This window comes from Ranitomeya imitator, chromosome 6 (genome assembly GCF_032444005.1).
Source record: "Ranitomeya imitator isolate aRanImi1 chromosome 6, aRanImi1.pri, whole genome shotgun sequence".
Classification (NCBI taxonomy): domain Eukaryota; kingdom Metazoa; phylum Chordata; class Amphibia; order Anura; family Dendrobatidae; genus Ranitomeya; species Ranitomeya imitator.
The window spans coordinates 50,242,012-50,266,313 of NC_091287.1; the positions used below are offsets into that span (position 1 = coordinate 50,242,012).

A 24,302-nucleotide genomic window follows, 5' to 3' on the forward strand; every position below is an offset into this window, starting at 1 on the left:
CTAATGAGTGTGTGCAAAGGTCATTGTAAAAAGAGGGTGAACAGGGTCAGATGTGACATTGGCTATTGTAAATTGTGGATCCTGTGTATTCAGCTGTGTAAAGAAATGTGAGCTGTCATTATCAGCCTGTCTCTGATGATAAGGCTGCTGTGTAAAGAAATGTGAGCTGTCATTATCATCCTGTCTCTGATGATAAGGCTGCTGTGTAAAGACATGTGAGCTGTCATTATCATCCTGTCTCTGATGATAAGGCTGCTGTGTAAAGACACGTGAGCGGTCATTATCATCCTGTCTCTGATGATAAGGCTGCTGTGTAAAGACACGTGAGCGGTCATTATCATCCTGTCTCTGATGATAAGGCTGCTGTGTAAAGAAATGCGAGCTGTCATTATCATCCTGTCTCTGATGATAAGGCTGCTGTGTAAAGAAATGTGAGCTGTCATTATCATCCTGTCTCTGATGATAAGGCTGCTGTGTAAAGAAATGTGAGCTGTCATTATCATCCTGTCTCTGATGATAAGGCTGCTGTGTAAAGAAATGTGAGCTGTCATTATCATCCTGTCTCTGATGATAAGGCTGCTGTGTAAAGAAATGTGAGCTGTCATTATCATCCTGTCTCTGATGATAAGGCTGCTGTGTAAAGAAATGTGAGCTGTCATTATCATCCTGTCTCTGATGATAAGGCTGCTGTGTAAAGAAATGTGAGCTGTCATTATCATCCTGTCTCTGATGATAAGGCTGCTGTGTAAAGACATGTGAGCGGTCATTATCATCCTGTCTCTGATGATAAGGCTGCTGTGTAAAGAAATGTGAGCTGTCATTATCATCCTGTCTCTGATGATAAGGCTGCTGTGTAAAGAAATGTGAGCGGTCATTATCATCCTGTCTCTGATGATAAGGCTGCTGTGTAAAGACATGTGAGCGGTCATTATCATCCTGTCTCTGATGATAAGGCTGCTGTGTAAAGAAATGTGAGCTGTCATTATCATCCTGTCTCTGATGATAAGGCTGCTGTGTAAAGAAATGTGAGCTGTCATTATCATCCTGTCTCTGATGATAAGGCTGCTGTGTAAAGACATGTGAGCTGTCATTATCATCCTGTCTCTGATGATAAGGCTGCTGTGTAAAGACACGTGAGCGGTCATTATCATCCTGTCTCTGATGATAAGGCTGCTGTGTAAAGACACGTGAGCGGTCATTATCATCCTGTCTCTGATGATAAGGCTGCTGTGTAAAGAAATGTGAGCGGTCATTATCATCCTGTCTCTGATGATCAGGCTGCTGTGTAAAGACACGTGAGCGGTCATTATCATCCTGTCTCTGATGATAAGGCTGCTGTGTAAAGAAATGCGAGCTGTCATTATCATCCTGTCTCTGATGATAAGGCTGCTGTGTAAAGAAATGTGAGCTGTCATTATCATCCTGTCTCTGATGATAAGGCTGCTGTGTAAAGACATGTGAGCGGTCATTATCATCCTGTCTCTGATGATCAGGCTGCTGTGTAAAGACACGTGAGCGGTCATTATCATCCTGTCTCTGATGATAAGGCTGCTGTGTAAAGAAATGTGAGCTGTCATTATCATCCTGTCTCTGATGATAAGGCTGCTGTGTAAAGAAATGTGAGCTGTCATTATCATCCTGTCTCTGATGATAAGGCTGCTGTGTAAAGACATGTGAGCTGTCATTATCATCCTGTCTCTGATGATCAGGCTGCTGTGTAAAGACACGTGAGCGGTCATTATCATCCTGTCTCTGATGATAAGGCTGCTGTGTAAAGACACGTGAGCTGTCATTATCATCCTGTCTCTGATGATAAGGCTGCTGTGTAAAGACATGTGAGCGGTCATTATCATCCTGTCTCTGATGATAAGGCTGCTGTGTAAAGACATGTGAGCTGTCATTATCATCCTGTCTCTGATGATAAGGCTGCTGTGTAAAGACATGTGAGCTGTCATTATCATCCTGTCTCTGATGATCAGGCTGCTGTGTAAAGACACGTGAGCGGTCATTATCATCCTGTCTCTGATGATAAGGCTGCTGTGTAAAGACATGTGAGCTGTCATTATCATCCTGTCTCTGATGATAAGGCTGCTGTGTAAAGACATGTGAGCTGTCATTATCATCCTGTCTCTGATGATCAGGCTGCTGTGTAAAGACACGTGAGCGGTCATTATCATCCTGTCTCTGATGATCAGGCTGCTGTGTAAAGACACGTGAGCGGTCATTATCATCCTGTCTCTGATGATAAGGCTGCTGTGTAAAGAAATGCGAGCTGTCATTATCATCCTGTCTCTGATGATAAGGCTGCTGTGTAAAGAAATGTGAGCTGTCATTATCATCCTGTCTCTGATGATAAGGCTGCTGTGTAAAGACACGTGAGCGGTCATTATCATCCTGTCTCTGATGATAAGGCTGCTGTGTAAAGAAATGTGAGCGGTCATTATCATCCTGTCTCTGATGATAAGGCTGCTGTGTAAAGAAATGTGAGCTGTCATTATCATCCTGTCTCTGATGATAAGGCTGCTGTGTAAAGAAATGTGAGCTGTCATTATCATCCTGTCTCTGATGATAAGGCTGCTGTGTAAAGAAATGTGAGCGGTCATTATCATCCTGTCTCTGATGATCAGGCTGCTGTGTAAAGAAATGTGAGCTGTCATTATCATCCTGTCTCTGATGATAAGGCTGCTGTGTAAAGAAATGTGAGCGGTCATTATCATCCTGTCTCTGATGATCAGGCTGCTGTGTAAAGAAATGTGAGCTGTCATTATCATCCTGTCTCTGATGATAAGGCTGCTGTGTAAAGACATGTGAGCTGTCATTATCATCCTGTCTCTGATGATAAGGCTGCTGTGTAAAGAAATGTGAGCTGTCATTATCATCCTGTCTCTGATGATAAGGCTGCTGTGTAAAGACACGTGAGCGGTCATTATCATCCTGTCTCTGATGATAAGGCTGCTGTGTAAAGAAATGCGAGCTGTCATTATCATCCTGTCTCTGATGATAAGGCTGCTGTGTAAAGAAATGCGAGCTGTCATTATCATCCTGTCTCTGATGATAAGGCTGCTGTGTAAAGAAATGTGAGCTGTCATTATCATCCTGTCTCTGATGATAAGGCTGCTGTGTAAAGACACGTGAGCGGTCATTATCATCCTGTCTCTGATGATAAGGCTGCTGTGTAAAGAAATGTGAGCTGTCATTATCATCCTGTCTCTGATGATAAGGCTGCTGTGTAAAGAAATGTGAGCTGTCATTATCATCCTGTCTCTGATGATAAGGCTGCTGTGTAAAGAAATGTGAGCGGTCATTATCATCCTGTCTCTGATGATCAGGCTGCTGTGTAAAGAAATGTGAGCTGTCATTATCATCCTGTCTCTGATGATAAGGCTGCTGTGTAAAGACATGTGAGCTGTCATTATCATCCTGTCTCTGATGATAAGGCTGCTGTGTAAAGAAATGTGAGCTGTCATTATCATCCTGTCTCTGATGATAAGGCTGCTGTGTAAAGACATGTGAGCGGTCATTATCATCCTGTCTCTGATGATCAGGCTGCTGTGTAAAGACACGTGAGCGGTCATTATCATCCTGTCTCTGATGATAAGGCTGCTGTGTAAAGAAATGCGAGCTGTCATTATCATCCTGTCTCTGATGATAAGGCTGCTGTGTAAAGAAATGTGAGCTGTCATTATCATCCTGTCTCTGATGATAAGGCTGCTGTGTAAAGACATGTGAGCTGTCATTATCATCCTGTCTCTGATGATAAGGCTGCTGTGTAAAGACATGTGAGCGGTCATTATCATCCTGTCTCTGATGATAAGGCTGCTGTGTAAAGACATGTGAGCTGTCATTATCATCCTGTCTCTGATGATCAGGCTGCTGTGTAAAGACATGTGAGCTGTCATTATCATCCTGTCTCTGATGATAAGGCTGCTGTGTAAAGACATGTGAGCGGTCATTATCATCCTGTCTCTGATGATAAGGCTGCTGTGTAAAGACATGTGAGCGGTCATTATCATCCTGTCTCTGATGATAAGGCTGCTGTGTAAAGACATGTGAGCTGTCATTATCATCCTGTCTCTGATGATAAGGCTACTGTGTAAAGAAATGCGAGCTGTCATTATCATCCTGTCTCTGATGATAAGGCTGCTGTGTAAAGAAATGTGAGCTGTCATTATCATCCTGTCTCTGATGATCAGGCTGCTGTGTAAAGACACGTGAGCGGTCATTATCATCCTGTCTCTGATGATAAGGCTGCTGTGTAAAGAAATGCGAGCTGTCATTATCATCCTGTCTCTGATGATAAGGCTGCTGTGTAAAGAAATGTGAGCGGTCATTATCATCCTGTCTCTGATGATCAGGCTGCTGTGTAAAGACACGTGAGCGGTCATTATCATCCTGTCTCTGATGATAAGGCTGCTGTGTAAAGAAATGTGAGCTGTCATTATCATCCTGTCTCTGATGATAAGGCTGCTGTGTAAAGACATGTGAGCTGTCATTATCATCCTGTCTCTGATGATAAGGCTGCTGTGTAAAGACATGTGAGCTGTCATTATCATCCTGTCTCTGATGATCAGGCTGCTGTGTAAAGACACGTGAGCGGTCATTATCATCCTGTCTCTGATGATAAGGCTGCTGTGTAAAGAAATGTGAGCTGTCATTATCATCCTGCCTCTGATGATAAGGCTGCTGTGTAAAGACATGTGAGCTGTCATTATCATCCTGTCTCTGATGATAAGGCTGCTGTGTAAAGACATGTGAGCGGTCATTATCATCCTGTCTCTGATGATAAGGCTGCTGTGTAAAGACATGTGAGCTGTCATTATCATCCTGTCTCTGATGATCAGGCTGCTGTGTAAAGACACGTGAGCGGTCATTATCATCCTGTCTCTGATGATAAGGCTGCTGTGTAAAGAAATGTGAGCTGTCATTATCATCCTGTCTCTGATGATAAGGCTGCTGTGTAAAGAAATGTGAGCTGTCATTATCATCCTGTCTCTGATGATAATGAGGCTACTGAAAAGTCCTCTATACAGAATAGAAAGTACGAGTCTAAATTTGCAAGTTTCTTTTTTTTTAATACATATTGTGATAAGAAAAGAAAAACCTCCAACATGGTTTAACAAATACATTCAACACAAAAACCTGACTTAAACAATAGGTTATTTTCTGATTATAAATTCCCTGTAAAAGGAGGCAACCATGTTTCATTTTTTCTCATACAAACCCTTTAGGCCAAATAGTTCTTTAAGGCAAAGTGAAAAAAAATTATACATTAATGCAATAGCAGTAGAAAAACCCCACAAACTGCAAAAGCAAAAATCCTCATATTATGTGCATGTTGGATACAGAATAGAACTCCCCAGGTAAGTAGCGAATGTCTTACGATATGTGGCCTAGAGATATTGGTTGGATTTCCTAGCAGTAATAATTGGCTGTGAGACAGATGGAAATGAGGGAAATAGCTTTGCCGAGATCATGGCCAAGTTGTATTTCTACTAGATAATCTCTTGGGTTATAACTAGTGATGAGCGAATATACTCGTTACTTGAGATTTCCTGAGCACGCTCGGGGGTCCTCCGAGTATTTTTTAGTGCTCGGAGATTTAGTTTTAATCGCCGCAGCTGAGTGATTTACAGCTACTAGCCAGCTTGATTACATGTGGGGATTCCCTAGCAACCAGGCAACCCCCACATGTACTCAGCCTGGCTAGTAGCTGTAAATCATTCAGCTGAGGCAAAGAAAACTAAATCTCCGAACACTAAAAAATACTCGGAGGACCCGAGCATGGTCGGGAAGAGTAACGAGTATATTCGCTCATCACTAGTTATAACCACCAAAGTGTGACTTCTTGCTTTAGCCAAAAACTCAAAGTGCATTGAGACAGTTGTGTTTTCAGTGGATCATAAACCATCGGCATGTAAGGCACTAGAGATGGAAACTTCCAAGCAACAGTGGGGACTCAAACATATTTTTCGAGAACACCGAAGACACTCAGCACCCGAGCACGCTCAGATAACACCTTATCCAAGCACGTTCGCTCGTCATTAGATCCTATATCTTTTTTTTTTTTTCAAGATGAAAGGAATGCAGCAAAAAAATTTAATGCGATGGGAAACTATTTTGGTAAAAAAAAAATAGATGATGGAATCCAATCCAGTAGTTTCTTAAGCAGAACCTGATTGCCATCACTCCACGTAAGATCATCTTCTAGGAAACATATGATCAGGAATGCTTAAGATGCACCCAAAACTTAAATAAAACTTTGGCAAGTCATTGAGAAGTAGGAAAAATATATATCTTTGTACCGTGTTAGGAAGATGGAAAAATATTACATTCTGAGAGTCCTCAGTGGCTGATACCTTTTAATGGCTAACTGAAAAGATGGTAACAAATTGCAAAATTTCGAGACAACTCAGGTCTATTCTATGCCTGATGAAGAGACCAGAGTTGTCTCGAAAGCTTACAATTTATTACCATCTATTCAGTTAGCCACTGAGGACTCTCAGATTTTAACATTTAGAAGTAGAGATGTTTTGATTGGTGGGACCTGGGTGGTGAGACCCCACTTTCTAATGGGTCCGTTGTCAGTCAGTGAGGAGAGCAACGCTCTGCTGTTTCTGTCTATGTGATACAATGATCAGCACCCCATCTCCTATGACTTTCTGGGACAGTCACACTTTAAGTCCTATTTTTCCAGTTCTTACGTCCTACAATGGTAGACACCAGGAGCAAATCGAGCTGCCCTCATTTATAGTACATGATATTTAATAACTTGTAGCTCACCCTTATACATATCAGTTTGCATTTTTTAGAAATAAAACATCAAACTCCTTTATTGACTTGTCCATAATCGCCATCATGGGGCTACAATCTATCCCTCTACTCTGTCTCGATTTTCCATTATCCAGCTAAAAGAAGAGTAGGCCGGTAATATCTTCCTTGGTCAATGAGACCTGCTGTGATAAGTGGCCTAGACTCTTTAGTATCTGCTGCAGAAGTTACTAACAGTAACAGTATTAAGCCATGAATTTCTGTCCGATCTGGGAAAGGAAAGTATATCTTGGTACAGTGTTAGCCAGTAGATAGAAAAACATTTAGAACTGAGAGTCATCAGTGGTTGATACCATCTTTTCAGTTAGAAATTAAAAGGTAACAAATTCCGAACTTTCGAGACTACTCAGGTCTCTTCATCAGGCATAGACTCAGTCATCATGCCTGATGAAGAGACCTGAGTAGTCTCGAAAGCTTGCAATTTGTTACCATCTTTTCAGTTAGCCATTAAAAGGTATCAACCACTGAGGACTCTCAATTCTAAATATTTGTCCGATCTGGGACAGTAATGCACGGACTGGACGCCGGTCTCTCGACTCCAGCCTGACAGCATCATAGAAATAAATGAAGCTGTCACGCTCGGGTCAGGAGACATGCGGCCAGCCCGTGCTTTAGCTCCAGAGCAGACATATGAGTCTTTACGATGACCGACTACAAACCATGTGAGCAATGATGTCTTAGTCCAATTAACCCTTTATTTCCCTCCCTGTAACAGACAACAGTGTAGAAGCAGAAGAAGTGGAGTAAAAGGTCACGTACACATAAGATGGAAGTCAGCTATCCACCAATTTTGGTGGGACCTCCTGCCTCTCCTTTGACAGATGAAGTTGGGAGACAGAAGGAATGGGCAGTTGGAATCTCAAGGGCTGATACTTTTGCAGCCATAGGGTAAAAGCTGTTGCCAGAAAGGATTGGCAGTGGCTTTCTCCTCTCTTGCCACTGAAAACACATGGAAGTGCTCGTGTGCAGAGGAGTTCGACACCGTTCAGCTGACAGTTATGCCACAAGTGTGGCCAGTTTTAGACATGACTGCAGGATTAGACAACACACGCTTGTTTGTAGTCTGTAATCACAGAGACACGTAGATCGGCATATGAGCTGATACATAAAATAATGATACTTTTAATGAGACAGCCTGCAAAGCTTCACAATTTTTTTTTCTTACATTTTTGAAGCATTGGAACAATAAAACATCGTTGCAAATTAGTAAATACTCCTAAAGCTTTGGGTTACAACGCAGGGTATAACTTTGGAATAGAGCACACGGTCGGTACCACAATACGTTTGCAAAGTACCTCAACTTGTTATGAAATGTAGAAGTAAAATAAGGTGAACCTAGAAGTAATTCAATAACTAAAGCGTTTGAAAAATAATGAAACACCAACCAAAATCTAGTATTTAAGTACATGGAAAACTTTTTCTTTTTTTTTTTACAGATTTAGGGTGTTTTGAAAAGGTCATTTTCTTGGTCTGTTCCAAAAACATCTTTCTTGTTAAGAATGGGAAGGTGTCCCAGTAGATTGGAGCAGTAACATCTATGTTGCTTTGCTGTGATCTCTTTCCAGTAGATGAAAAACAGACAGTATATCTAAGGTGTATTACTTTATAGAAATTTTCTTTTTTTTTTTCCATTAAGGAGTATGATACATTATTAGTGATGAGCGAATATATTCGTTACTCGAGATTTCCCGAGCACGCTCGGGTGACCTCCGAGTATTTTTTAGTGCTCGGAGATTTAGTTTTCTTCGCCTCAGCTGAATGATTTACAGCTATTAGCCAGCTTGATTAAATGTGGGGATTCCCTAGCAACTGGGCAACCCCCACATGTACTCAGCCTGGCTAATAGCTGTAAATCATTCAGCTGCGGCGATGAAAACTAAATCTCCGAGCACTAAAAAATACTCGGAGGACCCCCGAGCGTGCTCGGGAAATCTCGAGTAACGAGTATAATCGCTCATCACTATTCATTATAACCATGCAGGACCTCAGTATTCTGTCATACCTTCTAAACAGAGGTGTGTATGTCTGGAACGACAGTAATTTGACAAGTCTAAAGGCCGACAGAGAGTTCTCAGGACTACCCCATACTCAGGAGAGTTCAGCTAAGTGCTCCTGTGCTATGACAGAGGTGAAATTCAACAGATTGGATCCTTCTCCCTTTTCACATAATCTGGCGGAGAGGGTTAGGAAGACCCCAAACACATTATACTGTTGCCCGCCAATCCCCACAATTTACTCTGTGTTTGAGGGTCTTTCCTCTAAGGGCGACGAGCGTACCCTTCGTCCAAGAAAGAGCTTTCTCCTGGAGATTCACTTTAAGGTTGAAAATCCAGTTAAAAATTTTTTTTTTACAAAAACTATATATATTGCAGGGATTCACTCCCCTCAGTCTTTGGCAGCGGTTACAGGTAGGCACAAGAAAAAAGTCTCTTGGTGCAAATGAGAGATTTTATCCCATATATCCCTCTTCTTGCAGAGCTGATCAGCACACCTGGAGTGTTCCCACCTCAGCTGCCAGCACTAAAAGAGGCAGCTGAACTGCCTTTTACAGCTTGTTCCAAGCCCTGGAACAGGAGGCAACGGAACGGCCAGTCCCACCCAGCTATAATGGCCGTTCCTTAAACCCGGACCCAAAAACACCTCTCAGCACTATACAAGCTGGGGCTTGCTTCTCTGGGTCATACATCACCGAGGTTTGGCACCTTGGTGACACATACCTCCCATGCAGAACCTGTCCATACATTTACACATGCACACATATATATGTTCTGAGAAATATATTTTTCGTTTTTATGGAACGTATATGAATAATGATTTATTTTTTATGTATGTAGGAAAGAACACACATTGCATTCACAAAAGAGGATTTTCTGGCAGATCTAAAATGCAGTTTGTGGCTAAATTTTCTAAAGCAATCTATGCTGCTATAGTTTGGCACCGGGGCATATGAAGATCTTCCATTTTCTTTCTTTGTGTGACCATATTCAACAAAAAACAGACCCACACATATTATAATATAACAGTAACATAGAAGAAAATCCTAAAACTCTACGGTGACATTTCCTGCTGGAGGTTACCATTCTGGTTATTAAAATCACATTGGAATTATACATTCACAGAACAAGAATGGTTAGATTGTCATTGCACAAAAATTTAAAATGTTCAATTCAAAGTGGAGTAACAAATGTTAGTCTAGAACTCCAATTTTTTCTTTAAAAAAAGTATATATATTTTAACTTATTTATTAGTTGTGCTTAGTTTACATAAAATTAAACAATTCTATAAAACTATTAAAGTGTCATATTTGGTGAACAGAACATCTTTCTTTCATTAGTGGAAAATTTACTGATTGTTTCCTGATTTTTTTTAAGGCACTTGCAATACATGAAAAACATACAACAGGGTAAAACAAATGTAGCCAGGTATACTAGCTGTGATTGAATAAAGTGAAATTCTAACCACCTCTAAGTACCTAACGTTATCCTTGAACACCATTTTGTTTATTTAAATCTAAATAAGTGCAACATTTTGTGCTAATTAATATTAGAACTATATTTTTCCAGTACAGAGCTCCACATCCCCTGCGCAGCCTGGCAGTTAGAATTTTATGCGCCAACTACTTTTAGCCACCACTAGGGGGAGCTTTCCGCATACAGTTAATATACCGTATAGATTGTCAGAGATTTTTTAGAAAAACAGGGTAACAACATAAAAAGGAATAAAATAATAATAAAAAAAAAAAAATGTTACTTGCCCATGCAAACATCTGCTGGCTCTTTGATCCCCACCGGTCTTGCATCAATGACATTTCATACATCGTTCACGTGAATGTTGCTGGCCTCTGTGCTTTCATGAAAGATGCATATGACGTCATTGATGCTGGACCACCAAGGATCCCAAGGTGCGGCGCTGGAGAATTGGAGGATTGCTGAATAGGTATGCTTTTTTTATATTAATATATTTAATAAATATAATATTCTCATATTTTATGGGGGTGCTGTTGATCAGATAGGGTCTAATAAGATCCCCCACAACATGTGCTCCATACATAGTTTTCAACTTAGCAATAAAACATTAAGCACATAAGCGCCCCCCAGTGGTGGCTAACGGCAGCCACAATTTTACTTTAATTTTATGTCTAAGTAGGATATTTGGATCAATGTAAAAGAATAACTGAGCCTAGAAAACTAAAAAGTTGTATTAAGAAATAGATAGGCACAATATGATATGCCAATAAACTATACATTAAAGCAAAAAAAAAAAAAATCAGTTTACACAGTCCTGTCTAAGCAAAGGCACTGCAAGACACTTCTACTTTTTCAAATCAACACTAAAATAAAAATGGCTAAAACGTAAGGAACAGTGACTTCAGCATCATAGATCAATGTGAAATAAATCTTTGGAGTCTTTGTTACACTAGAGGGGGTCTCTGGATTTGGAAATTAGGAATCCTCGGTTAATAAAGGTGAGTTCACCATTAAGGATTTTGCTAGAACGGAGAGACGTAATAAGGAGCATCTGGAGGACCTGACCTGTCCTGCATGTAAATGGGCACCATGCAATGCTTTAGTTCCCCTGTGGAGGTGCTGCAGGGAAATAGAAAAGACTTTTAATGTGCTCGATCTATAACAATTTTTTTTTTTTTTTAATTTCAAGAACTTTCCTGATGTAAAAAGAGAATTTACAACTTAGAACACTGCATTCAACCCTCATCTTGGAACACTGCATTCAACCCTCATTTTTCTCATGTAGAAATACCATCTTGTGCTTGATATGAAGGCAGACCGAATAACTTCTATACAGCCGCCGGTGAGAGGGGGCGAGGAAATGAACCGCTTTTATTCTTCCCATCAGTGCGCCTGTAGACACTCTTATAGGGAGCTCCCTGCCAAAAAACAGCCAGCTCGACACTAGTCCTATAAATCCACATGGCATTTAGCTTCCCCTAGTGGTGGCTACAAACTAAAATAATTTTGTTATGTATATAACTCAATTGCTGGGTTTCGGATCAAGACCCTGCAACATACTTTACGCATGTAAGTAAATCTAAAATAGCAAAAAAATATTCATTCTTGGGATACTGTGTAGTCTCCTGTCCAAGTGCTATGTTATGAAAGCCTAATTATGAGGAGTGCCCACTACTTTTATGCCAAAAATAAGAGCTTAGGTATCCTAGTGGTGACTTTGGGCATTGCATGAAGTGGCAAAACATCCACTTCCAAAAATCTTCAATTAAGAAACAATCCTGTATACAATAAATTACTATACAAAAATCGACATCTCTAAAAAGTTCTGAATCTAAAACGCAATATAAAACCCAAAAAGAAGCAGACGAAACTGAAGTCACATTCAATATAAATCAGTGCAGAAAATTATTTCCAGGTGGAGTAGGAGGCTCTTCAAGTGATTTCTTCTTCATCTTTAGCCAACGAATTGAAGACTGTCCAAAGCGTTAAGGGATTGTCACAGTTGTGCTTCTTCTCCCAATGTTCGAAGAGTTCATTTTGGGTTTCCAACATTTGCGTGCAGAGCAAGCAGTTGTAGTGGTTTCTGTGGTGGAATCTGATTGGCGATGAAGGAATGACACTTTGGCTCCGGTCATCCTTCCCTTCCGCTGATGGAGAGAACGCGCTTCCAGAGACTTCAAAAGAGGCTACGTCAGGATCAAAGACCGCTTCCGTCAATCCGCCCGCACCGGTCGACATCTTGTCACTGCTCCCGCCCTTGGCCTCGTTTCGTCTCTCATTCAGTAACCTCCAGTGATGGGTGGCTTGTTTAACCACCTCCTCCTGGACTCCTTGTCGGCTTTCCAGGACTCCTTCGGGCAACATTTCTTGAGATTCATCTCCGTGAACACTGAGCAAATGGAACTTCATATCAGAAAAAGTCGGACCTACGAATTGACAACGTCCACATCTGATCTGTAATTTGATCTCATCGGTAGATCCGGTGATGGCGTCGTCCTCATTGGTCATGCTCTTATTCCTGGAAAGAAAACCACAGTCAGTCATCTCAAGAATCGACCAACCTTTGGATCTCTGTGTCACAAGTCCTTAAACTTGTCTATAAAAACTTAAGAGAATGTATCGCCTAGATTATTTTGATGTAGTAAAATCAGATACTGATACAGATTTTTTCATCTTTTCAACCTGCTTTCAATTCTTAGCTCCCAATTGCATGATTTCAATTCTATTTTCCGCCCATTATTACGGGGAGACCACCTTGTCAGAGTACTTAGAGATGCGCTTTACCGCAGCCACATGGGCCATAGGCAGCAACAAGATCTCTCTCACCGACTCCCGCAGGTGAGTGTTCTAGGCATGCTCTGTGATATGTGCAGAGGTCATTTTGAAGGAAGGGGGAGGAGGTGAGATGTGACCATTGCTTATTATAAATGATGGATCCTATGTTATAGAGGTGTTACCGGTCATTGTAATCCTGCCTCTGATGATAATGAGATGACTGCTAAAATGGGAATAACTGAACAAGCTGCAGCCACAGTTGCCGGGTGTAGCTCGGCTAACTGCAGCTGAGCTACACAAATGTATAACTCTCATAGAAATGAATGATCCATGCACAGGGTTAAACATTTGCTGCTCACACAAACAGACCGTGCCTTACTTAATTGTAAAGTGCTGCGGAATATGTTGCCGGTATATGAATAAAATTATTATTCTTACATTCGCACAAAATTATAAATAATAATCGCAATGATCGTTCTGTATGCACAGTCTGCCATTATTCTCAGCAGCACAAGTCCTGTTTACACAGAGCGATGCGCTGCCGAGAACGATGATCTTTTGTGCTGCGCATTTTCCCAGTTTGCTCATTCGTTGGCTGACCGGCAGCCTGGTTCCAGTGACCGATTATGGGGAAACAAGTGTTCCTGAGAATGATAATCATACTGCGTAAATGGGCCTTCCGAGTTACAGAAACAGTGTAGCATAAAGAGCTATGCCCTTTCTCGAAGACTTGAATCATGAAAATAGTACAACTAGCAGAGCTACACCGCGTCCATAATACCCACCTCATGTAGCCGGAGTTTGGTCGCTGTTATTCCCGTCTCAGCCATGTACGACTAAGATGGGAACAACTCTTTAACCTTAGTGAAAATTACATAATTATACATTTTTTTATTTTGAGAAGTGATATCGAAAATAAAAGAAAAATATGTTTAACCTAAAAACTTGATAATTCATTGATTACACATTCCCATTATTATCCTATTAAGGGGGTTATTCTAATTTCAGCAAACATTTCTTTATACAATGAATAAGACTTGTGCAATTTCCAATAAACTTTCTCTATTATTATTATTATTTTTTTTATATATTTTTTAAGATCTCCACTTGCAGCCATTTCAGTAGAAAACTTCACTATTTCCAGAGCATGAAAATAGGTTTCTGGACATGTGATACTTATACAAATGCACAGTTCAATATATAAAAGTGAGATTTAAATGTTCAAATATTTTATGGGGTTTAACCCCTTCATGACCAGGGGATTTTTCGTTTTTCCGTGTTCGTTTTTCGCTCCCCTCCTTCCCAGAGCCATAACTTTTTTATTTTTCCGTCAATTTGGCCATGTGAGGGCTTATTTTTTGCGGGACGAGTTGTACTTTTGAACGACATCATTGGTTTTAGCATGTCGTGTACTAGAAAACGGGAAAAAAATTCCAAGTGCGGTGAAATTGCAAAAAAAGTGCAATCCCACATTGGTTTTTTGTTTGGCTTTTTTGCTAGGTTCACTAAATGCTAAAAATGACCTGCCATTATGATTCTCCAGGTCATTACGAGTTCATAGACACCAAACATGACTAGGTTATTTTTTATCTAAGTGGTGAAAAAAAATTCCAAACTTTGCTAAAAAAAAAAAAAAAAAAATTGCGCCATTTTCCGATACTCGTAGTGTCTCCATTTTTCGTGATCTGGGGTCGGTTGAGGGCTTATTTTTTGCGTGCCGAGATGACGTTTTTAATGATAGCATTTCGGTGCAGATACGTTCTTTTGATCGCCCATTATTGCATTTTAATGCAATGTCGCGGCGACCAAAAAAACGTAATTCTGGCGTTTCGAGTTTTTTCCCGCTACGCTGTTTAGCGATCAGGTTAATACTTTTTTTTATTTGATAGATCGGGCAATTCTGAGCGCGGCGATACCAACTATGCGTAGATTTGATATTTTTTTTATTGATTTATTTTGATTGGGGCGAAAGGGGGGTGATTTAAACTTTTATGTTTTTTTTATTTTTTTCACATTTTTTTAAACTTTTTTTTTAAACTTTTGCCATGCTTCAATAGCCTCCATGGGAGGCTAGAAGCAGGCACAGCACGATCGGCTCTGCTACATAGCAGCGATCTGCTGATCGCTGCTATGTAGCAGAATTGCACGTGTGCTGTGAGCGCCGACCACAGGGTGGCGCTCACAGCGACGGGCAATCAGTAACCATAGAGGTCTCAAGGACCTCTATGGCTACAATGGAGACGCATCGCCGACCCCCGGACATGTGACGGGGGTGGGCGATGACGTCATTTCCGGCCGCCCGGCCGGAAGCGGTAGTTAAATGCCGCTGTCTGCGTTTGACAGCGGCATTTAACTAGTTAATAGGTGCGGGCAGATCGCGATTCTGCCCGCGCCTATTACGGGCACATGTCAGCTGTTCAAAACAGCTGACATGTCCCGGCTTTGGTGCGGGCTCACCGCGGAGCCCTGCATCAAAGCAGGGGAGCCGGCATCGGACGGTATAGTACGTCCGATGCCGGTAAGGGGTTAAGGTTTCTCCTTACGGAGAGTGACATACCAGCTCTGGCTTGTCAAGGTAAGGAGGTTTATTCGCCGTGCAATGCTCCTCTGGGAAATATAATATGCAAATTGCCTCTTCTGAGAAAAAGAGGACTTAAAACTCTATAGCGCCACCTGTTGGAAGTTCCGATCCTACAAGTCACAATCAACCCTTTAACGAGTCGTGCAATATGACTTAGGATAAAAGCCAAATCAGTATCTCAATTTGCATCCTAAGTCATATTGCACGACTCTACATCCTAAGTCAATTGATCTTCTACATCCAGGGAAAGCATCATAAGACGGGACATTGTGGTTGGGCCACGTTTTGATGCGATTACAGAAGTTGTTTGGGGTATGTCTATCAGTTTTGTACATCGAGAGACTGAAATTCTTGCCCATTCTTCCTTTGCAAACAGCTCGAGCTCATTGAGGTTTGATGAAAGTTTAGAGGGACGGCCGGGTCTTGGTAGATTTGCAGTGGTAGGATACTCCTTCCATTTCAATATGATCGCTTGCACAGTGCTCCTTGGGATGTTTAAAGTTTTGGAAATCATTTTGCATCCAAATCCGGCTTTAAACTTCTCCACAACAGTATCACGGACCTGCCTGTTGTGTTCCTTGGTCTTCATGATGCAGAACCCTGAGACTATCACAGAGTAGGTGCATTATACGGAGACTTGATTACACACAGGTGGATTATATTTATCATTATTAGGCATTTAGGACAACATTGGATCATTCAGAGATCCACAATGAACTTCTGCAGTGAGTTTGCTGCACTGAAAGTAAAGGGGCCGAATAATATTGCACACCCCACTTTTCAGTTTTTGGATTTCTACAAAAAATTTAAAATAACCAATAAATTTTGTTCAACTTCACAATTGTGTTCCACTTGTTGTTGATTCTTCACCAAAAATTTACATTTGGTGTCTTTATGTTTGAAGCATGATATGTGGGAAAAGGTTGAAAAGTTCCGGGGGGCCGAATACTTTCGCAAGGCACTGTATCTCATAGATCAGGGCTGTGTGGAGGATTCTGATGGCCGGGATCAGTTGACACCAAAACTGTGGCGCTGCTATAATGCAAAGTCGTCATCATAGTGATCTACCCTTTGTAATGCTTTGCTATTCTCTTTCTGGTGTGTACAACACCCACTCATGCACCCAGAGCTACAATATATGGATAGAAGACTGGGCACACACCTCAATGAAATCAGGGGTTTCATCCAGCCCCATTGCCCCCAGTGTATAGCATCCGGCCCCAGTGCCCCCAGTGTATAACATCCGGCCCCAGTGCCCCCAGCGTATAAAATTCGGCCCCAGTGCCCCCCGCTGTAGAACATCCGGCCCCAGTGCCCAGGTGTATAACATCTGGCTTCAGTGCCCCAGTGGGTAACATCCAGCCCCACTGTATAACCTCTGGCCCTAGTGCCCAGGTGTATAACATCTGGCCCCACTGCCCCCAGTGTATAACATCTGGCCCCAGTGCCCCCGGTGTATAACATTCAGCCCTCATGTATAGCATCCGGTGTAACAAGTCCCTACTTGACATTTCCTCCCTCCTAAATATTCCATCTCCTGTGACTGATATTAAGAAATGATCATTTGCGAGAAACAGCAGCAACTCAGGCACCATATGGGGCCACGTAACAAAACAGAGCGGAGGCACCAAGTGCCGAGAGGAAGAGAGCAGAAAAGTCACCAGTGCTCTGCTGACTCCATAATTCCAAAGTCCAAACCTTCTATGGTGTTAACATCAGCACAAAAACTGTGCCCTCACCGGGCTGAGCAGCTGAATACAGCCTTACATTACCAAGCACAATGCAAAGTGTTGAATGCCAACACTAAACCCTAGAGCAGTTGAATCATGCTCTGTGGAGTGATGGATTGTGCTTCACTACCTGGCATCTGATGGATGAGACTGGGTTTGGTGAATAACACGAGAATGTTACCCGTCTGACTAATGTGAAAGCTGAAAAGTTTGGTGGAGGAGGATAATACTAGGAGTTTGTTTTTTAGGGTTGGTCTCAGCTCCTTAGTTCTAATGAAGATAAATCTCAATGCATTAGCATATAAGACATTTTGGACAATTGTAGCTTCCACCTTTGTGGTACAGTTTGGAGAAGGCCTTCTCTGTTCCCTATGACTGTGTCCCATAACACAAAGCAAGGTCCATAGACATGATTGGGGGAGTTTGGTGGGGAACAACATAACTGGACGCAGAGACCTGACCTCAATCCAATGAAGATAAATGAAGGACTAAAAGTGGGTTTACAAGGGCAGAGTTCTGCCAAAGCAAGCACAAGTCGACTTTCAAGTTGACTCGTTAAAATGGGTACATGTCTATGGGATTGGAATGATCGTTAATATGATTGGTCAATACAGTTTCCATACTGTAGACAGCACATCTCTGGTTTAGGCCGCATAATTGATCCGGCCAATCAAACAAGTGTCTTGCTCGTTCATCAGCTAATTGCTGCCATGTTTACAAAGCCCAATGATTGGGAACAAGTGTTTTTACGAGCGCTCTTTCTGGCAATTATCGGCCCGTGTAAAGGAGCCTTTAAACGCTGCAGCAAAATGGTAGGAAATTTTTAATAAAGACCATTCAGAAAGCTGCCCAATTCTGCAAATCGGTGCTAAGGTGTACATAGCCTTTAAATTAAAAACATTTAAAAGAAATATTGTATATTTTAAAGGATGCAAAATAGATGGAGAAGCGCAGCTTGCATATACGTGTGTAAGGCGTAAGAAATTGAAACTGCGAAAGACCAATGTACGTAGCGAAGAGTTCTTGCTGCACCATGGAGTGATAATAAAATATTACAAGAACGCTTACCTATGTAGTGAGAAATTATCTTCAGGTTTTGCCTTGAGAGTCAGGTTTCTCTTCTCTGGTTGCCTATATAAAGACTCAGTGCTTATAATAACTCTATGCACCTCTTTAAGGTGCCCGAAATAAACCCTAATGTGTCCAAAGACCTTGGCACAGAACTCGCAGCACATTAACTTCTTGAGACGGTTCTCGCTGTGGTGGAGCTTCATGTGTGTGCTGAGACTTCCCGAGTGCACGTAGGTCTTACGACACAGCCGACAATGGTAGGGCCGCTTGTTGCTGTGACTGTTTAGGTGATCTTGGAGGTGATGCTTCAGCTGGAAGCTGTGATCACAGACATGACACTTGTAGAACACCTTTTCTGTACTCTTTTGAGTAAAAAAAGAATTATCCCCTTGTCTCCATCGGTGAAGACGGCTACCGATCAGCCTACTTCTAAGATAATATTCAGCCATGTTTGATTGAAAACTAGGGTTAGAGGCATTCAGTGATGCCAAGCTCTGAATCTCCACCATCGGCTTTGGCATTATACTTCGATACTTCTTCAATGATACGTCGCTTTTACCACCGCTATCACCCACAGTTTTGCATTTATCTTTGCAGACTATGAGCTTGTTTCCAACCAGTCTCATTTTTGTTTGATAACCCAACATGTCGCTGTAGGTTTTTCGTTTCTTCCCCCGTTTCCTTCCTAAATTACAATTTTGTTTGCTGAAAAAGTCCAAATCAGATGTCAAAATTGGTTGGCATGGGCTGTCCAGAGTGGACACATTTATAACACTCACAGAAGGAGATGGCACGTGGACTTGGCACAGGTCCGTCTGTGCTCCAGCTTGACCCAAATTTGGCAATGGTACATTAGTTTCCAAAGCAATCGGTTTCTTAATTTTTGAATACGGCAAAATGGGCAATTTTCCTTTAGGAAGAGGTTGGAGAAGATGAAGTGGATTGCCAAAAACAACCGGCGAGAGAACGGTTAATGAGTTTGTAGGGTCAACAACTCTGGTGCTTTCATATCTAACTAATGACCCACTGTCTGCTGAACCAAATTTCTTCTCAGGATTCTCACCTAGATTTACGGGGTTTCTAGTGCAGAAAGTTGGGTTTAGACTATTTTTTATACAAGGAATTATTGTGTTATTTACTTTGCAAAGTTCTGGTCCGCTTCCTAAGAAAAGCTCGCTTTCTGAACCCGATTCTTCTACCACCATCAATGTTTTTTCTGTTTCAGTCTTCTGGTTTAATTTAGGAGAGGCTTGAGAAGGTCTACCATGATTGACCTGCACATTAGACTTTTCTGTTTTTGGCTTACCAGCACCCTTTGTTTTCTTAATAAAGAACTTCTTGCTGCAAGTGGGTTGGTACCTTGGAATGGGTAATTTGAGATTTTCTTGCAAAGGTATAGCTGTGGTTTGTATCACAGATCCACCCATTGGTGATGTGACTTGTGGTAAAGCTACAAAGGAGAATGCACCATCGTGTCCAGCAACTTTCATCAAAGTATAGTTCTGAGTGTTAACAACCAAAGGTTTAGCTCCAGGCACAGCAACTTCAGAAAGGCAGGGAGGATAACTGGATGACGAATAGGAAGGAACAATCTTTGGTGCCACTTTCGGTGCAATAGTTCTAAAGTGAGTTGTGTTGGGAACAGTCTTCCTGCAGTCCATAGCCACAGTCGATCCAGTGTGGATCTTGGATTCATCTGTAAAATAAAAAACATATCATCATAATAGGAAAATGCAAAAGGACAGCAAGACAGAAACTCTACTTCCAAATTTAAGCAGAAATAACCTAACTTAGCTCTTTGAGGGCTCATGGGTGTAAGTCACCTTCTCCTACTTTATTATTAATTTAACAGTGACACATTTCCGTGATATGATTACCTAGGCAACTTTTGTTTGCTGTAAGAATGAGAAGATGATCAGAGGTAAACACCTAAAAAAGACAAAACAGAAGTTTGCACCCATGAATCCTCAAAGAGCTAAGGTGAATTACCATATTTCTGCATTTAATGGATCGAGACTAATGATGAGCGAGTGTACTCGTTGCTCAGGGTTTTCCAGAGCACGCTCGGGTTGTCTCCGATTATTTTTGACTGCTCGGAGATTTAGTTTTCCTTGCTGCAGCTGGATGATTTGCGGCTACTAGACAGCTTGATTACATGTCCCTAGCAACCAGGCAACCCCCACATGTACTCAGCCTGGCTAGCAAGGAAAACTAAATCTCCGAGCAGTCATAAATACTCGGAGATCACCCGAGCGTGCTCTGGAAAACCCGAGCAACGAGTACACTCGCTCATCACTAATCAAGACAAAGAAAATGTAGCGCCTATATACAAAAAAATATTTAGGTCTTCTCAGGGTAGGAACAGATTCGAATACTGGTTAAAGGGATTAAACAATCACTTGCATTAATTTAAATAATGTAAAATAACAACAAAAATGGGAGAAAATAACAAAAATAGTAATACTCATTTTACCAAATCACTCGACTCAAGTTTCAGTGCTTCCCCAGCAACATAGGCTACTTTCACACTGGCGTTGTTTGCTGTACGTCGCAATGTGTCGTTTTGGAGAAAAAACGCATCCTGCAAAGTTGCCCGCAGGATGCGTTTTTTCTCCATAGACTTGCATTAGCGACGCATTGCCACATGTTGCATCCGTCGTGCGACGGATGCGTCGTGTTTTGGCGCACCGTCGGCACAAAAAACGTTACATGTAATGTTTTTTTGTGCGTCGAGTCCGCCATTTCCGACCGCGCATGCGCGGCCGGAACTCTGCCCCCTTCTCCCCGGACCTTACAATGGGGCAGCGGATGCGTTGTAATAATAATAATAATCTTTATTTTTATATAGCGCTAACATATTCCACAGTGCTTTACAGTTTGCACACATTATCATCACTGTCCCCATTGGGGCTCACAATCTAAATATGTAACACTGCATCCACTGTCCCGCTGTTCTTTTTTTTTTTGCAGTTTGCGTCGGTACGTTGGGCCGACGCATGGCGACGGCCCCGTACCGACACAAGTGTGAAAGTAGCCGTAGTGATCCCCATTTGATCAGCTCCAGCGATGACGTGTCACAACAACATGTAAACAATCACTGGTTGCTCCCTCCTTATTCGGCAAGCTTTAGCGCTTACCGAAGAAGCTGCAGTGGGAACCTGGATCGCTCCCGATAATCAGCTGTTCGGCGCCACAGCGGCATGTGTCGCGGCTGTGTGACAGTCACAACAAATGCATGGAGAGCCTGTGTTGTTGTGACTGGCACACACCAGCGACACATGCAGCTGCAGCGCCGAACAGCTGATTATCGGAAGCGCTCCAGGTATCCAGGTACCCGCTGCAGCTTCTTCTGTAAGCGCTATAGCTTGCTGAATAAGGAGGGAGCCGGAGATAGTCGCTCACCTCTACTTACAATTTTTTAACAATTTTTTTGTGTAAACGGTTTAAAAGAAAAAAAAAAAAAAAGGGATCTTATAAACGACAGCCACCTTGACTTGACTAGGACAAGAATCAGAATGTAGGTCGGAAAAGCTCAACAGTACCCATTAGGGTTTTGGAACAAAATTTTACAAAATCAGAAGTCAACAGTGACTCCTGTGATTGCACTGAAGAAGTTATTTAAAAAAAAAAAAAGGGGTCCCGTTTGTAAGATGTTCAAGTGCGAAGTGCCTGTGGTCAGCTCACCAGGACGTCACATGTCAGAAAAACACAGGAGTCTTTGAAGATTTGCGCTAGTGCTGCAAGCAAAATTAAGACATTAATATTTAGTAAAAAAAAATTACATTTTAATTGTAAGATCAAAGTAAGGAAATTAATTCATACATAAAAGGCCGTTTTAGGAATGTCATTAACGACTCCACTGCCAAGAAAACTCCGGATCCCGATAACTTCTAGGAAAACTACCAGGTTGTACCCAAGTCAGCGCGGCAGCTCCACAGACATCAGACTGACGGAGGAATTCCGCCTGTCAAGAACATCAAGAATTTCAACCTTTTCTGTACAGCATTTATGGCTATTGTAACAGTTTTTCCGAAAGGAAGCAAAAAACAGAGAAGTGGAACGCGTTTCCTATAGAGACCCCATCATGAATGCTGGAAATTGCTATTTGTTATTTAAGATTCTGGAGCTTCTTGGTTAAAAGCCTTGATAAAGTAATGAAATAACATTTGGGGCATATTCACAATAGTTAAAAACAAAAGCTAAGAACCGCTAGTAAAAGACGTTTGGTTTTTAGCTAAGTTTTGTAAGAAAACATTTTTTTTACGCTTTCTTAATCATTATATGGGGGCATTAATTTAGTGTGGTTATTGGCACCTGTCTGCAGCAAAAGCCTTGTCACACACCGAGATAAAAAGTGACATGTGTTTCGTTTTTTATACTCATTACAAAATGTCACATTTGCCCTATAGGTGGATTTTGATGCAGATTCTGCATCACAAAAACTTCTGCTGCTCCCATAGTCCCCACCAGTCCTGCAGTTGGTCATATGACTTATAGGCTCAGGTTCACCTCTGGGGCCAGTGAATGGCTGCAGTGGTCACATGAATGAAGTTATAGGTTCAGCTTCATCTCTGGGGCCTGTAATTGGCTGCAGTGGTCACATGAATGTTATAGGTTCAGCTTCACCTCTGGAGACTGTGATTGGCTGCAGCAACCCTCACATGAATGTAATCATTATTTTATTATGCATTGCTTACATAGCCCTATCTAATGTTTCAGCGCTTTACAGACATCATCATCACTGTCCCCATTGGGGCTCACAATCTAAATTCCCTATCAGTATCTTTTTTGGAGCGTGGGAGGAAAATGGAGAATGTGTGTGTGTGTGTGTGTGTGTGTGTGTGAACATACAAACTCCTTGCAGATGTTGTTCTGGGTTCAAAGCCCCCTTGGTAGTTACATCCCACTTAGTGGTATTTGAACCCAGAACCCCAGCGCTGCAAGGCTTCAGTGCTAACCACTGAGCCACCATGCCGGTGAAAGATGTTGTAGGTTCAACTTCACTTCTGAGGCATGCGATTGGCTGCAGCGGTCACATGATTGATGGAGGTCATATGACCAGCTGAAGGTATGAGTAACATTCCAATTTTATTATGTAACTAGATGGTGGCCCGATTCTAACGCATTGGGTATTCTAGAATGTGCATGTCCACGTAGTATATTGCCCGGCAACATAGTATATTGCACAGCCCACGTAGTATATAGCACAGGCCACGGAGTATATAGCACAGGCCACGGAGTATAGTGCAGAGCCAACGTAGTATGTAGCACAGCCCGCAGAGTATATTGCCCAGCGACGTAGTATATAACACTGGCCACGGAGTATATTGCACAGCCACATAGTATATACTCACCTTCCATCCGCAGCTGTCACTGCCGCATGTCCTGCGCTGTTTCCTGCTGTCGCGGCTGCCATCAATGGCCGCGGCCGTCATCACTGACCGCGGCCACTAATTTTGTCCCCGGCTTTTGGCCGCGGTAGGCCCAACAGTACCCATGGTCCCGGCCGGCTCCGCCTTCCTCACGGCGACTCCGCCCCCTTTGCAGCCCTTCTGTTCGGGCCTGTACGGAGTGGGCGGGGACTCGCTCTGCATACTACTTCCTGGCCTCCCCTGCCCTTTTGTCTACGCCCACTGGCTGGCCACGACCAATGAATATCCGCGACAGACAGAAAGACGAAAGTGACCCTTAGACAATTATATAGTAGACCAGAACAACCACTGTTTGTTTTCTTAAAATTCAGAAAAACAAATCATTAAAATGAATTTCCTGCACTTTTTTTTAATCTTAGATCTGTGGAAATTCTAATATTGGATGGAGCGCGGGCCAGTGGCCCCTCGTCTCGGATGG

General features: G+C 42.1%; 2 protein-coding genes across 2 annotated transcripts in view; both read right to left on the minus strand.

Moving 5' to 3' along the window:
* Nucleotides 1-10,645, minus strand: LOC138643303 (heat shock protein DDB_G0288861-like). Its single transcript, XM_069732233.1, has 5 exons — nucleotides 10,583-10,645; nucleotides 4,534-4,953; nucleotides 1,672-2,415; nucleotides 1,078-1,551; nucleotides 1-363 (listed from the first exon to the last, which is right to left on the minus strand). Exons 1-5 carry the CDS (start codon nucleotides 10,643-10,645, stop codon nucleotides 1-3), a joined length of 2,064 nt encoding a protein of 687 aa, XP_069588334.1.
* The window catches only part of ZNF438 (zinc finger protein 438), a 22,305-nt gene continuing 6,730 nt past the window's right edge, over nucleotides 8,728-24,302 (minus strand). Inside the window, exons 2-3 of the mRNA XM_069729643.1 lie at nucleotides 18,450-20,148; nucleotides 8,728-12,813 (exon numbers count right to left, since the gene is read on the minus strand). Coding sequence (XP_069585744.1) covers nucleotides 12,228-12,813; nucleotides 18,450-20,148 — 2,285 coding nt within the window. The 3' untranslated portion in view covers nucleotides 8,728-12,227. The remainder of the gene's footprint in view (nucleotides 12,814-18,449; nucleotides 20,149-24,302) is intronic.

Coding starts and splice junctions, on each gene's coding strand:
- LOC138643303 (XM_069732233.1), bottom strand. CDS start 10,645: ATGTATGAAATGTCATTGATGCAAGACCGGTGGGGATCAAAGAGCCAG. Junction 2,416..4,533: donor ATGATAATGACAGCTCACAT/GTCTTTACACAG, acceptor TTCTTTACACAG/CAGCCTTATCATCAGAGACA. Junction 1,552..1,671: donor ATGATAATGACAGCTCACAT/GTCTTTACACAG, acceptor TTCTTTACACAG/CAGCCTTATCATCAGAGACA.